Source organism: Caretta caretta, chromosome 11 (genome assembly GCF_965140235.1).
Source record: "Caretta caretta isolate rCarCar2 chromosome 11, rCarCar1.hap1, whole genome shotgun sequence".
NCBI classification, from domain to species: domain Eukaryota; kingdom Metazoa; phylum Chordata; order Testudines; family Cheloniidae; genus Caretta; species Caretta caretta.
The window spans coordinates 52,500,636-52,516,767 of record NC_134216.1 but is presented as its reverse complement, the minus strand read 5'-3'; the positions used below and the strand labels follow the sequence as shown (position 1 = coordinate 52,516,767).

The 16,132-nt window shown below is 42.3% G+C and overlaps 1 protein-coding gene across 5 annotated transcripts in view; it reads right to left on the bottom strand.

Annotated features, from left to right (window-relative positions):
• Nucleotides 1–448: 448 nt before the first annotated feature.
• PMS1 (PMS1 homolog 1, mismatch repair system component) overlaps nucleotides 449–16,132 on the bottom strand; it is an 88,102-nt gene continuing 72,418 nt past the window's right edge. For all 5 annotated transcript variants that reach the window (XM_075118019.1, XM_075118021.1, XM_048870261.2 and 2 more), the window contains 2 exons: nucleotides 9,243–9,403; nucleotides 449–887 (listed from right to left, as the gene is read on the bottom strand). In XM_075118019.1, the coding sequence (XP_074974120.1) occupies nucleotides 723–887; nucleotides 9,243–9,403 (326 nt within the window). In that variant the 3' untranslated portion in view covers nucleotides 449–722. The remainder of the gene's footprint in view (nucleotides 888–9,242; nucleotides 9,404–16,132) is intronic.

The following is a 16,132-nucleotide window of genomic DNA, read 5'->3' as shown; positions in this document are numbered from 1 at the left end:
ATCCCCTTCCCTGAGCCTCCTCCTACACCCCTTGCCCTGAGCCCCTTCCTGTATACCGCACCCCCTCCTACACCCCAACCCTCTGCCCCAGCCCTACATTCATGACCCTGCATGTAATTTCCCCACCCAGATGTGGCCCTCGGGCCAAAAAGTTTGCCCACCCCTGGTTTAGAGACTCAAGGTGGATGAGGTAATATCGTTTATTAGGCCAGCTTCTATTGATAAAAGATACAAGCTTTTGAGCTTCACAGAACTCTTCTTCAGATCTGGGAAAGATAATCAGAATGTCTATTACTTAGATCAGATTCAGAGGAATATATAAAGCAGTGTAAGTTAACCCTCAGTAAGAGGTATACGCTTAAGTAAGTAAGGCTAAAGGGGTCTAGAGGTTGTTAGGCACACGTTCTACAGGTAAAACTATGTAACATGCACTGAAAAAACACCATGATAGTTGCAAACATTTATTAACTAAATTCTTAATGGGAAAAAAATAGCAATGAGTTGTTGCAAATAAGTTTCTGTACGTTATTCACAGTTTACAAACAGTAGCTGAACTTTAAAAAACAAAAGACATTGAACTTAAGACAGTGAAAAGTTGCTGTATAAAAACTTAGTAGAAAACGGGCTGACAATACAGAGTACAGGTCAAAATTAAGGAGAAGAAATACAAACCCAAACAAAATGTTCTACTTTACTGAATAACTTCCTTGGATTTGTGCTTGTTACTTAAATTCTGGAATATCTGTTAAGTGATGAAAAAATGGACGACCATGAACACAGCCTTTATTTTCATTTCCAAGCTGTTGCTTCATCCTGTAAATTGTGTCCTCTACATCCTCTTTTGACATATACAAGGGTAGCTGCCGAGACATACGCACTGCTTCTCCCTGTGGAGAGGAAACCCCCCCATAAATTTTATAGTGCTACCTCGTATCAGATTAACATGTGGCTTCAATAAACTCAACAGGCAGTAGTAGTATATTCCATTTTTCTCTTTCTTAGTGGTAAATTCTATTTCTTATTACCAGTATATTCAACCCCAGCATCCAAACTACAACTCTAAGCAAAAGTCTTACATGACATTTCAAGGTACTAAGCAAGGTATCAGGTCAAATCACAATGAGAAAGAATAGCATCAAATTAACTTGTTTCAGAGTAGCAGCCGTGTTAGTCTGTATCCGCAAAAAGAAAAGGAGTACTTGTGGCACCTTAGAGATTAACAAATTTATTTGATCATAAGCTTTTGTGAGCTACAGCTCACTTCATCGGCTGCCAATGAAGTGAGCTGTAGCTCACGAAAGCTTATGCTCAAATAAATTTGTTAATCTCTAAGGTGCCACAAGTACTCCTTTTCTTTTTGGAAATTAACTTGTATTGCCAATCTGTTGGTCATGTTTGTACTCTCTTTTAGGGTCCAGTCTTCCAAGATGCTGGGCACCTTTTGATCTTTTTAGTTCCCTTAATTTATTGATTTCATTGAAAGCTGACAAAATACAAAACCTTAAGGTCTCTTTAAAGTGGCATTGCTGACTTGGTATTTTAATCATATTACTTAGCCAGTATTCCTCACCACTTGCCTGCTGCCTTCCTTCACAATGTACAAAACTGAACATGAGTTCAGGAATTTTTAAGCTTGAGCTACTTCATTCCCTCCCACAGTCCAGGGATGCCGTCCCTTTTTCTCCCAGCCTGAAAGGTTCTGCATCATTGTGGATTTCCCTCCAGCCAGGAGGTCTGAATGTAACTCCTTCTGGAACTAGTAGTCAATACTGCCCCTTGGAGCTGTCAAACAAGGATCACTGGAGAGAAAGGCAAAGAGCGTCCTGCTCAAATGTACAGTTCAAAGACAAAGCTTGAACTGCCTATTTGACAGTGTACTGCCATTATGCCATCAAGCTGGAGAGAAAGGCAAAGAGCATCCTGCTCAAATGTAGAGTTCAAAGACAAAGCCTGAACTGCATATTTGGCAGTGTACTGCAATTAGGCCACCAAGCTGGCCTCAAGCCCACATCAATTTTTTTCAAAAATTGGCCTTATTGTCTCCCGTTTAGTCTCTCTACGTGCCTACTGCTGTTATTGCTGTGAAATATCTTTCCTTGTAACAGAAATGTTCACAGGCCCAACAAATGCCCTTATCTGCTCTCCTCCGTTTCAGATAGATAATCTCTTGATGAATCTGTTCATCAAGACTTGTCTTAAAAAACTAGTCATACAGGCCCAAATCCAGCATAAAACCAGAAGGTTACTTACTCTGTGCAGTAACTGAGGTTCTTCAAGTGGTGTCCCTGTGGGTGCTCCACTTCAGGTGTTGGTGCGTCCTGGCGCCGTTGATGGGAGATCTTCTGTAGCAGTGCCCAGTTAGGACGAGCGTGCGCAGTTGGTGTCTCGTGGAGGCACTGGAGTCTGCTTGGCACGTGCGCATTCCGACTCCCTCAGTACCTTCTCCACCATGGAGTCCTTTAAGTCTAACTCCAAAGAAGAGGGGAGGGGCAGTGGGTAGTGGAGCACGCACAGGGACACACATCTCAAAGAACCTCAGTTACTGCACAGGGTGAGTAACCTTCTCTTCTTCAAGTGGTGTCCGTGTGGGTGATCCACTTCAGGTGAATGTACAGCAGTACCTACTATAGTTGGGGGGACTTTGGAGTTGTGGGTTTGGCAGTGGCAGCCAGTACTGTATGACCTATGACAGTGTCTGCTCTGGCAACTTGTATGCTGCCGTAGTGTTTGGCAAACGTATGGTCTGATGACCATGCAGCGGCTTTGCATATGTAAATAATGGGTACGTTGTGTAGGAACGCTACCGATGTTGACATAGCTCGAGTGGAATGAGTTCTGATGCCATCAGGATGTTCAATGTCGTGGATCTGGTAGCAGGACCTAATACAGTCAGAGATCCACTTGAAGAGCTGCTGTTTCGAAATAGCAGCTCCTTTAGAGCATTCTGCAGTAGATATGAAGAGTCTAGGTGATTTATGAAATGATTTTGTTCTGTCCAAGTAGAAGGCAATCGCCTTTCTACATCAAGGGTATGAAGTGCCGCTTTCTGTGGAGTTTTGGGGTAAAAAGTGGGGAGGTGTATTGTCTGGTTAAGGTGGAAAGAGGACACCACCTTTGGCAGAAATTTAGGGTGGGGTTGCATCGTGATCTTGTGCTTAAAGAAATTGTAAGCACCTCATGTGTAGCCTGGCGTGTTTCACCACGAACGTGGCAGCTGCCATGTAGCCCAGAAATTGCAGACACATTCTGGCTTCGACCCCTGGACAGATGGACACCGTGTGTATGAGGTGTCTGATAGTGAGGAACTTGGCCTGCAGGAGGAAGGCTCTGGCGAGGGTTGAGTCCAGGTAAGCCCCAATGAATTCTATTTGCTGTGTAGGCATCACAGCTTATTTGCAGTCCGAGCCTTTGGAAAAGAGCCATTTGCGCAGGTGGGCTGCTACCACCGTGAGTGTCTTGGAAAACACCCGCGGTGTGGTGGAGAGACCAAATGGGAGCACTCTATTGGAAGTGATCGTGTCCCACTATGAACTGTAGCAATCGTCTGTGTGTTGGGTGTATTGAGATATGGAAGTATGCATCTTTTAAGTCGGGAGCTGAGAACCAGTCCCCTTGTTCCAGCACTGGTATTATCGTGCCCAACGTGACCATTCTGAATTTTTGGGAGCGGACGAATTTGTTGTGTCATCGCAGGTCTAGAATGGGTGACCATCTTCTGCTTTAATTCTGGGTCAAGAAATGGTGGGTGTAAAATCCCTTCCCTATGTGTTGTATTGGAACTTGTTCCATTGCACCTAAGAGGAGTAGTTGAGTTCTTCCTGAAGTAGGTATTCATGAGAGGGGTCCCTGAAGAGGGACGGAAAGGGTAGGGGGGCACGAAATAAAGGGATGGAATAGCTTGACTGCACTATTTCCAGGACCCAGCGATCCTGTGTGATGTTTCGCCAAGTGCGGTGGAAGCGTTGGAGGCAATGGCCAAAAGGGTAAGTAGGCGCTGGTGGTAAGGACTGGTTGCTCAGAACCTCAACCAAGACTTCAAAATTGCGGTTTGTTACTCGACTGGTGGGACATAGGTTGTTTTGACTGGGTTGTTCGACCTCTGTTAGGCCTGCCGAGGGACCTCCCAATGTCATATTACTTGGACTGCGAGCAGCTGTATTGCTCTGGTAAGGCTGGTATCTCTTTCTCTTGGAAGGAGGGGTGTAGATCCCTAGTGTTCGGAGGGTAGCCCTGGAATCTTTCATCATGTGAAGGACTTCATCCGTTTTTCAGGAAAAAAGTTTCTTTGTCGAACGGTAAATCCTCCACTTTGGTCTGTAGCTCTTTAGGGATGTCAGATGAGGAGAAACAAGAGGCTCTATACATCACCACCACAGTAGCTGTGGTGCGAGCTGCCATATCAGCCATGTCCAGAGATGCTTGAAGCACCGTTCCAGATACTAGCTGTCCCTCTACCAGGACCAATTTAAAATCTGCTCTTCGGTTCTCTGGGATGTGGGAGGTGAATTCAAAAAGTTGGCTGTAATGATCAAAGTCATAGCTAGCGAGAAGAGCAGTGTAGTTGGCAATTCTAAACTGGAGAGTAGAGGACGTGTAAACCTTGCGACCTAAGAGGTCAAAAGTGTTTGAAGTCTTTTTCTTGGGGTATGGACCAGTAATGAGGTTGTTTAGCCCTATGGTTAGCCAATTCAACCACAAAGGAGTTGGGCTGTGGGTGTGAGAATAAAAGGTCCACACCCTTAGCTGGGACATAATATTTCTAGTCAGCCTTTTTACATGTTGGCGGGACAGAGGCTGGTGTCTGCCAGATAGTGTCAGCCGGTTCTACTTTGGCATCGTTTATGGGGAGTGCAATCTTTGAGGATCTTCAAGAGCTTATGTTGATTCTCCTGTACCTCCTCCACTGGAACGTCCTGGCTGATTGCAACCCTCTTCAATAATTCCTGAAATTGCTTGAAGTCATCTGCCGTAGTTGGTGGGGGTGGCATGATGGCTTCATTAGGTAAAGAAGAGGAGCTGTGTTTGGGCAACTCCATGTCAGGTCCGGGCTCTTCACACGGATGGCATTGGGGATCCAGATGGAGAGCGGATCTGCGCTCTATGGGGTGAGGAGGTGCAGGAATAGTGGGCCTTATAGGGTGCCCATGCGTCCAAAGTGCCCATTGCATGGGGCATAGTAGTTGAGGTCCCATCCTTGGTGGAGCAAACCATGGGAAGTGGGGTTGGTCGTTGTGATGCACGTTCCTGTGAGGCAGTCTTAGTTGTGGTGGAGGAAAGTCGGGTGGAGGAAAAACTGTGTCTCCGTGGTCATTGCCATCACTGTCTGTGAAGACGGAGCGTTCAGTAGGAGAGGGTGGCTGGATCAAGGGTGAGCCCTCGGTACTGAGTAGAGGAGAATCCACTGAGATGTCTTGATGCGTTAGAAATTGTGTCTGTGCTGGAGTGTGCAGCACCAAGGATTTAGAGTCAGAAGCCGTTGGTTTAAGCAGTTTGTCTTTGGTCTTGGCTGGTGCCGGTGGCCCCATGGCGGCACCAGATAGTGTGTCAGTACTGGTGGAGTTGCTGGTGCCTATGGCATTGTCCGTTCTGGGGCTATGTGTGTGGACAGTGCTGACTCCAGCACAGGTATCGGCACCTTTGGTGCCAAGGAGGAGACCTGGCCATGACGTAGCCTTGACTCCTTACGTTTCTACACTACATACCCGGTGCCGGAGGTGCCGGGAATGTCACAGGTGCTGACCCTTGAGGCAGTTGGCACTGCTGGCAAGGACCTCGCTGGGGACCATTTCTTTGTGCCCAATTCCCTGTTTGTGGAGGTCGAGGCTCTCTTTCGCTTCTCGTGAGATGGTAGAGCCATGCTCTTGTCAGTTCTGACCTGGTCGGAGAGCACCTAGGAGAGGGTTTTGTTCTGCCTGTCTCCAAATTGGGTTGGAGGGATTTCTCCATCAGAATAATCTTTAAACGCAGGTCTTGGTCATGGCGAGCTCTGGTTTTTAGATTATTGCAGTGGATGCACTAGTTGCACGTGTGTCTCACCGACACATTTGACAAATTGGGAATGTCCATCCAAGCATGGTATGAGATCCTTGCAAGAGTCGCATTTTTTAAAACCAGGAGACCCCAGCATCTTTAATGTGGCCCACTGAAGAAGGTCTAAGAATGAGACGTTAGCAAGGTTCACTCCCAAAGGGGGAAGAGGGGTTAAGAAAAACTTGGTTTGGTTTTGTTTTTTAATGAGCTCTATGCAACTGTCTAAAGGTAGAGTAGTAACTGGGGAGGTTTTATTTAACTAAAACTAATTTTCTCTCAAAATAGAGGAAGAGGTTCAGCACTGCCCCAAGTTCCATCTTCAGCCAAGGATGGCTGAGAATGAACTGAGGGGGTTGGAATGCGTGTGCGCCAAAAAGATTTCAACGAAGCCGTGAGACACCAACTGCACATGCACATTCTGACTGGGCACTGCTACTGAAGATCTCCAATCAACGGTACCAGGATGCACCGACACCTGAAGTGGAGCACCCACAGGGACACCACTTGATGAAGAAAGTAGGCTGGTTGCTTGGTAGCTTATGGGCCATTTGGCAGATTTGAAAGATGACAAAGAATAATGGAAGACAGGCTTGTCCACTTCCCCATCCGTTCCTGTCAGTTCTCCAAAACCCTGAACTGAAATGGGAAATGGCTTATCCAAGTACAAAACCACAGCCATTAGGCTAGTCCTTCAAAGGAAAGTGACCTTTTAACGTCAGTGCTTGTGCGTGCACTTACTTCCTATCCCCCTCATTCATGGCTCTTATCAATATGTTTAATACACAAATAGGTAGTTACTGCCCTTTGGATGGACAACTTTCAGCATGAACAATTTCATATACAAACAATATATAGAATATTAGATAATTTGAAATATATAACAATATACTGTTCCCCTCAGTGTTATGTCACTTTTCTTGCCTCTCCATAATGTGTTGATTGAAGATTTGCTATCTTAGGCCCCTATATAGGAAAACACTTGAAGTATATACTTAAGTCCACCCCTATTTAAGTACATACTAAAGTGCTTTCTTGAATAGAGATGCTTTGTCAACTTGGGGTTTGAGAAAGAGAGAGAATGAGAGAGAGAGAGAGAGAGTGTGTGTGTGTATATACACACAGCTAATGATTAAATACTGTGGGACAAATCCTGCCTTGTTTATCTGGAGGTGGAAAGGGTCCACTGGCAGGTCTGCTGTCCATAGGAAGGCACACAAGGGTGAGCAACCATGGGAAAAGCATACAGAGGAAAAGTGGGTTAAGAAGCAGTGTGGCATGAGTATGCCACAGTCTGAGGGGAAGAAACCTTCTTTCCTTTGCCCTGAAGCTAACAAAACAAAATTTTAAAAAATAAGACTATTATCCCTGAATTTATGCCACTAAAACTTGTATAATTCAATTTAGTGGCTAGAAATAAAGTTCTTTTTCCTAATTATTATTTTATCTACCTCTATTGTATCTCTACTCTCTCAACTTTCTCTTTGCATGAATTGTAGAAATTTTATTTATTTTTGTATGAAAGCCGTGCACTTTCAGATTGTTTGGAAACTGTGTGCATCTCACTGTGGTTTATTTAAACTTTAGATGTAGGTCTACTTTCCCTAAATTGATCCCTTAAATCATTTAATGATTACCAGATTAGTTATGGTGGAGCTATGACACTGGCAGTCCCGGTGCCAGCTCATGCCGAGGCCCCTAGGCCTCACTGAACAATGATAAATGCATAGCTGGAAATCAGTCTGGCTCACCTGTGTGTTACTATTGTTAAAATAGGAATTAGATTTATAGAGAAGTGTTTATTGTTGGACTTTATGAAATTCTCGTGAGTTGCTGCATACATTAATTTCATTATAATATCTGTATCCTGTGTTATAAGGTAATATTTAAGTGTTTGCTTTGTAACTATAAAAGTGCATGCTATGAAATTGGAAACCCCCACATTCAGGAGAGAAGCATTATCAAGTGTGAAAAATTAGTTTACCATAAGTAGTGTCATCTCCTGCCCAACAAAAGAAGGCCCATAGACACCAGACAAACCATTGTGGAACATCAGCAGATAAAAGACTTTGTTGATTGCTCCCACATACACCCACCCATGAAGAGGGGACATGCACAAACTTTCCTTCCACCACAGTTTGAACTCTGGGGGGGAAGGGAATAAAAATTGCCTACCAGAAGAATCTGTATCACTATGCTGCTTGGCATTTGGAGAGGGCAATATTTCTAAGTATAAGCAAGGGATCCCCAAGATGCTTAGCTTGGGTTAGCCCTAAAGGACATATAGAGCTTGTGCATTACAGCAGCTTCTATTACAGCCTTAGGTTTCAAAAAGTAACTCATTTGTGTGTGTATGTTCACCTGCTTTAACCTTGTAAATAGCTCTAATTTCTTTTTCCTAGTTAATAAACCATTAGTTATTTTATTACAGGATTGGCTACAAGTGTTGTCTTTGGTGAGAGATCTAAGGTACAATTGACCTGGGGTATGTGACTGGTCATTTGGGACTAAGAGTAACCTGCTTATTGTGATTTTTGGTGTAAGGCATTATCTATCTATTGCCTGGGTGCCCAAGGGGACTGTCTGTGACTCCATATTAAGGCTGTTATAATGCTTCAGGAATCCACACTTGATACTTGGTTGGCAAAGGCTAATTATGGAACACAGAACCAATTTGGGGTTTGAGCTGTGGTTTGTAACAATCTGCCCTGAGGTTGGTATCCATTTTCGAGCCACTCCAGACAGCTTGACAGGAGTTAAGAATTTGTGGCTGTGATACATAAAAAAGAACCAACCACTTTCTGGAAACTGTAAACAATTTTATGATGGGACTGCACTGTAACCTGGAAAACTGCCTCTTTATAGTGTTTTTATATACTGTCTTATCAGGTCACAGTTCATTTATTCAAACCGCATTTCTTCTTTGAAAACTGCCAACATAAAAAGAGTACCTTCTTACTGAAATATGCTTCCTGAGCGTATTCAGAGTCATATCTGATGACTGAAGTGACAAACATGTTCTTACTCCTTTTAGCCAATTCAACTGAGAGACAGTATATTGGATTTTATTGTTTCTTGTTCATCATCATGAGTCTCTCATCAGAATAGAACTGCATTTAATTAATGCTGAAAGCTAGAGAGACTTTCAAATGGCTTCAACTGTTTATTTAAAAATAAGATGACCAATACCTGAAAGCAAACCAGCTATTTCTTACCTCCAAGTAGTTTATCACTTTGAGAGGTCTACACTCATATACTTCCTTTGCATTTTTGTTTATCACGGCATTCAGAATTTCTTTTAAATCTGATATACCATAGTATGGCAGACAATTAGCCATTCCTTCTATTTCCAGCTGGTTTTCTGTAGCTGAATATCCTGGCAATAAGAAAAGAAAATAATTAGTATTCCTGATATCAATAAACAACATCTATGTTACACACTGTTTTGATTTATATCCCAGAATAAGCCAAATGAAAATAAAACTGATGTAAAAACACTTAGTAAACTAGTCATTAGAATTCAATACAGTTAAGACAATTAATTTTGCCTTCATTGGAATGAACAGCATAACCTCCTCCTGGGTTTCATATTAATCATGTGTCATGAGTGCCTTTTCACACCACATGTGCCACAGTTTACTTTAGTTCAAATCCCAGTTAGAACTGTTTAAATGCTTACACCACTTTACAGTATTTCCTCTTTGGGCAGGCATTGTAATCCCATAGCTTTTATTAAAACAAATGAAATTAAAGGTGAATATGTAATGATTTCAGCTTCTACGATTTGTTTTTATGAACAGTGTGTTGATGCTAGTTGCTATGCAAATGGTTTAAACATCCGTCCAACTCAAACTCAATTATTTGGGACAGATGCAATTCCCGTTGAAATCAAAAGCAGTCTTTCCATTGAATTCCACTACCACAGAGACTGAAGAACCCAAGTCCTCACAACTGAACCGTTCCACAGGGCCCTCCACATCCATCAAGGGGTTGCCACCACTTCAACTGAACACCTGAATAGGGACCTCCAGGGCATGATGCAAAGACCATCTTATTAATGTAACCACCTACACCCCAGCAAAAAAACTCAATTCCCTACACCATGGGAATCCAAACCTTTAAACAAATCCAGACACCCACCCTACTATTAAATTAACCCCACCCAAGCACCCTCCTTCCATCCCAACATAAACTTCTCTTTTCTTTAGGCTCAGCCTCTGCTCACCTAATTTCCCACTCAATAAATCCCCTATAAATGGCATAAACCTTACTCTTGCTAGTATCTGTCTCAGACCCACAAAGGAATAGTGTTCATGACAATCTCAGTCCATTCCCCTGTGCCAGATCTCTGTCATGCCAGCTCCAATTAAGGGAGTTAGACTGGAACTCCCTAGAGAAACCTGCACCTGATTGGCAAAGGGGAAACAGCTGCCAGCCTAATTAGCCCGAGGTTGCACAAAAGCGTCAGGGGAAGGAAGCCAAAGGGGGAAGCCAGAGAATGGAAGGAGAGGGGTAGCTCTTCCCTCCTGGCTACAGAGATCGAGAAGTCCTTAAGGCTCAAACCCCCAAGCTGTAGATGGTGAGAAGGTGGTGGGATTGCACTCTGGAAATAAACTGCACCGGTGAATGCTGAGCCAGGTCTTTTTGTGTGTTTTGGAGCAGAGGCAGGACCAAGGGGGGCCCTACTATGCCCTGTTACAGCTAGCTACCGCCTATTGGGGAGGTGGATTAAATATAACAAGGAGAGACCCCCCTCCCATCACTGTAGTGTCTACACTGAAGCACCACAGTAGTGCAGCCTAAGTTAAAAGAACAGTGAAGAGGGGTCACAAGTTAATAACAACAACAAATTGAAAGATTCTATACGTGGGAGGAAACGTTAACAGCTGAAATCACAGAAATGTGTTTTAGTGGATTAATATTAATCAAATGAGGTTGCCATCCCTTTTTTGCACATTATTTACCTGGTGGTCACTAAATGGTAGTGAGAAGTTTGTGCATGCTGACAGGAACAAGCTTAACTATCATCGCTGGCACCTCCACAGTCTCCTGAGACCGCAGGATCCACCATGACATCCTTGGACCTTCATCATCCTGATCCTGAGAGATGTCGTGCCCAATTGAGCCGGAGAGAGAGAACCAATGACATTCTCACCTTCACTGGCTTCGGCTAAATCCAGACCATCACTCTGAATGTGAGACTTATATTTTTTCTTCCCTAGCTCCTTTTGTCTTCTGTCTCAAAAGAGTCTGGCTTAGACAGCCAAGACAATTCCATCTTTTGCAACATTGTTATGCGTCTGATCAGAGAGGCAGCCTGACACTGGTACAAGTTTGCCAGCACAAGACAATGTGCACTGTGCTAGTGTTTCTCCAGCAGGGAAGCTGGAAGTGAGAGTCAGCACAAAAGACTGAAGCTGCATTTTCTACCTTTACTATTCCTTTCTTTCCCCTTTTGTGTGTTTGTTTAGTCTTACTGTAAACAGGATCAGACTTCAACAACAACAGCTCCAGCCCACTTCAACTAACTTTCTCTTTTGCCCAAAAAAGGACACAATCCATCAAAGGGGGGGTTCCCTATAAAGTAGTTTTCAGGCAAAAGGGAGCAATGGAATATTGTAAAATTGAAAGCCTTATTTAATACTTTACATTTCAAATGCTATAGCTGTTTTTCCTTTCTGTACCCTTGATGAAAGGTTACAAAGATTTTGAATGGTAGTCGTTACAATAAGAGTAAGCCAAAGATAAAGTAACATAAAACTCCCGACCACTCATTAATTTTGTAACAATAAACAAAAGTTTCATTAACATCTTAGCCCTTGTGGTCCCAAGACACCCCCTTTCATAACACAATACCACCCTCCTATGCAAGCATATCATCTTTGCTACTAGATGAGAGATACCCAATCACTTGCCACAGACTCTGGCTAGACATGTAACTAAAACTGCCTGAATGGTTCCTTTGAATACCAACTATCTAATCATGAGACTTAAACTAGATGTTTAGTGGCACATATGAACAGAATGCAAATGGCATCCCATAGCTACCTGATACTCATATTTTTCTTGTGTATATTATCCAAGTAATTCCAAATGTTTTCACCTTCTATGTATTTGTAAGTGTGGATTTTAGTATGTCTATCTTCAACATGGCTGTACGTCCTATAAATAAGTTTCAATAAGCAAACTGTTGAACTTTGCTGTAAAAGTAGTTTTGCAATAGTAAGTAACTATTTTGACTTTTGAATGTAAGCTCCAAGTGCTCAAATCTCTCTGTGAAAATTATCAACTGTAACATCCCTACATCCACATTTGGGTTCGAGTTCACCAGACAGTGTATTCCTCTTAAAGCTCGAGCTAAGGCTGAGAAGTATGACTTCCATGAGCTACAGATACAGCAGAGGCAGAAAAGAACACCCACTCTGAGTGTGGTTATATTCTGTAGACTGAAAAGTGGAATACTGTATACTGATTCAAATATTTTCATCTGTAAATCTTTGTAAGAACAATTTGGCAACCTCTGAGGAAGTGAGAAGACACTTAAACCTCACTGTACATGTAAGCTTTTGACAAAGTATAAAGACATTCTGGAGTATTCAAATATCGACTCTTTAGTTTCCGCAAGTGATTTCTGTGAAATAATGTGCAATGTCCAAGGAAAATATTGCCAAGTGAACAAATGACTAATTTTCAACTGGCCAAAAATGTGGATTTCTCATTGCTGCCAGTGTTCCTCTTCCCTTTTCAAACAAAGCCCTCGTGGTGAACTTTGGAGCATTTTCTCTCACTGGCCATGAAAATCTGCTTCCTTTCAGCTGCCCCACCTACAAAGTTGTCTTTTTTCCACTCAACATCAAATATACCAAGTGTCAAAAAAGAAGAAACTTAGTTATTTAGTGGGCAGTGGGAACAGAGTTCACCATGGGAGTTCTGATCACAAACAAAATGAGAGCTAGAAAGCTGCATCACAGCTTGTAAACTCTGGCTAGTAAGGCTTATGAGACAGCTAGTTTGCAACCTGAATGAACAGAGGGGTGGGAAATATTTTTTTTTACAATGTATGTGTATATCTTTCTGATGTGACAGGATATCTATGAGGGGTGGGGGAGAGGGAGGAATGAGAGATAAATTAACTATATTTTTGTTCCCGGAAATATTTGGACTTAGTGTGTAAATGCTTTCAGCAATCTTCTAATATCCAGTTTATAATATAGAGCTTTCTGATTTAATAACTGTATATACTCCAGTCATATTTGCTGAATTAGCCACACCTTTCTCAGGCAAACACTTTAAAAGCTGAGAGAACAATTGCTGCTATCTGAGGCTCAGACCGAAGAAAAGATGGACCACCAGCTATTGTGCAAATGCTATTGTTGTGACACTTAACTCAGTTTGATATGGCATCCTGCCCTAAAATAAAGAAATACAAGGACCATCTCATGCTAAACAAACCAAATATGTAAAATAACACATTCAACTTACATTAAAAAAGGACATTATGGCTGCAAAGTCAAACCCTCACAAGCTAGGAAAAATGCCAGAACTGAGGCTGCCTGTGCTACCTTAATTTGGCTTCCTTCTATGTATGCATTTTGACACAGGCTTTAATTACATGAGCACATCCTATTTTTTCCACAGGACCCCTGCCTCATTCAGTGCACAGACTGGAACTTCTCTGGGGATGAATAAGAGCTGTGTAGTGAAGGAGGCTGTTGGCTGTAGGAAAAAGAATGAAAATGAATATTTCCCTCGCTTGATTCTTGGAACCAACTAAACCATTTTAACTGACCATTTTCCAAAACAATTCAGCCTGAGGCAGACATCTGGTATGGAAAATTTCAGCTTGCATATATTCCAAAGCCAGAAAGGTAATGAAGGCCATAGGATTACCCCCAAAATAATTCTGAGAACATTTCTTTTTAGAAAAATACCCATTCTTGATTTTAAAATAGTCACTAATGGAGAATCTCCCACAACCCTTAGTAAATTGGTCTAATGGTTAATTATTTTTAGAATTAAAAATATATGCCTTATTTCAGGTCTGAATTTGTCTACCTTCAACTTCCATCCACTGGATAGTGTTATACCTTTCTCTGCTAGATTAAGAGCCCATTATTAAATACTTGTTCCCTATGTAGATACTTACAAACTGTAATCAAGTCACCCATTAACTGTCTCTTTGTTAAGCTAAATAGATTGAGCTCCTTGAGTCTGTCACTATAGGGCATGTTTTCTAATCTTTTAGTCATTCTCACGGCTCATCTCTGAACTCTCTCCAATTTATCAACATTCTTCTTTTGAATTGTGGACACCAGAACTGGACATAGTCCAGCAGGAATTGCTCCAGTGCCAAATATAGAGATAAAATAACCTCTGTTCCTGCTTGAGATTCCCCCATTTCTGCATCCCAGGATTGCATTATCTATTTTGTCCCCAGTGTCACACTAGGAACTCATGTTCCTTTGTCAATTTTCTACCATTACAAACTTTTGATTTATATTAATTATCATCAACTTCCCCTTTCTTCCATTATTTTTTTTACAGCTGCCTTCACTTTCCCTCTAAACCAGGCTGTTTTTTTAACCAATTGGGCCGCCTTCTTCGATTGTGGCTTTCTGGGTATCTAGTAAAGTATTCTTAAACGATCCCCAATTATCATTCACATTTTTTCTGATCAAGTGTTGGATGGCTAAAGTTTGGCAAAGTTATAAGCAACTGAAAACAGGGTCTTATAATGGGAAGTTTCAGGGGAAACAAATTGATTGTTTAGAGTTCTCACTATTCCAAGATGGACTAGTCTAGGGTTGGTCTGCAGGTAATTTTATCTAGAGAATAAAAAATATCTATGTCTATAAATAAAATAATCCCAACTCACTACCTTGCAGCTGAAGTGAGTCATGAGAAAGGTGAGCTAGAGAGTGTCCGTAATTAAGATGACACCAAGCTTGCATGCATATCTGAAGAGTAGCTTTAATGAGTGCTTACAACAGAAATGGACCCTGGCAAACTTCAAGGAGCCCCTAATAAGCACTCTGTATCTGGGAAGTAAGCACAAACAACTATGAAAAAGGAGCAAATGAGGAACTGGCCCCTTCTGCAGGAAGAAGCCACTAGGTTGGGATCCGCTAAAGAATGTCCTGGATTAAATTCCATGTACTTGTTGTTATTGACTTATTGCCTATTGATAACCAGTTTGCCAGCATCCTCTGTTCAGGCTATATGTGGCCCAGAAGGAAGAATAGCTTTCTCCTGAAAGAACAGTTTGGCCTTTCACTAATGACTTGCTCCAGCATCTTTTTTGGACCTGTCCTTGAAGGTTTCCATATGTTACAATACATCTGTCATCACTCTGCATATGCATGATGTGGTAACACATAAAGCTACAGCATTCCCAACAGCTCTTACAGTGAATCTCTGCCCTGGATCAAGTGAATTGCCATCTAGGCACTGCACCCCAAGAAACTAGCCTCCGTGGGCACTGTGATAGAGGAAATGTCTGCAATTGATTTGCCTCTGCGAAGCCTGTCTTTGGATTTCCACTGATGGCAGGATGGCTGTAAATCATCTAGTGTAAAAGTATACCCACTCTTTACTTCTGGGCTATTAAGGTAATAAATGAGAAAGAATCTATATCATACCACTAATCTATTGGAGAGTAGACTGACGGGGGTTCTAAAACAGCCCTGCTATTGACCCCAAACTAAGTGCTAGCAAAAATTATGATGATGATCCTGATGCAAAGGCAGACCAGTATTCAAATCTTAAAACTGCCTTGCTGGGCCTCCAGAGCATCGCCAATCCATTGCACAGCAAAGCAAGAGACATCCTGAACTCTGGAGGTGTTGGTGGTGGGAGTGGTAAGCACTAGGAAAGGCTGTTGGGCTTGAGGAAGACCCACCAAAACACTGACTTCCATTCCAGAAGATCAAAGAACGGTGACTTCCATTCCAGAAGACCAAAGAACAGTGAGGCAGGAAAAAGGCATGGATTCTGGGGCCTTCCTTCAGCTGCTGAGATGCTGAGGATACAAATAGCCCACCACAGATATTTCCTTTATTTTTTTTCTTATGCAAAAATTTAAAGGTTTTCCACTTGTTTCCTGTGG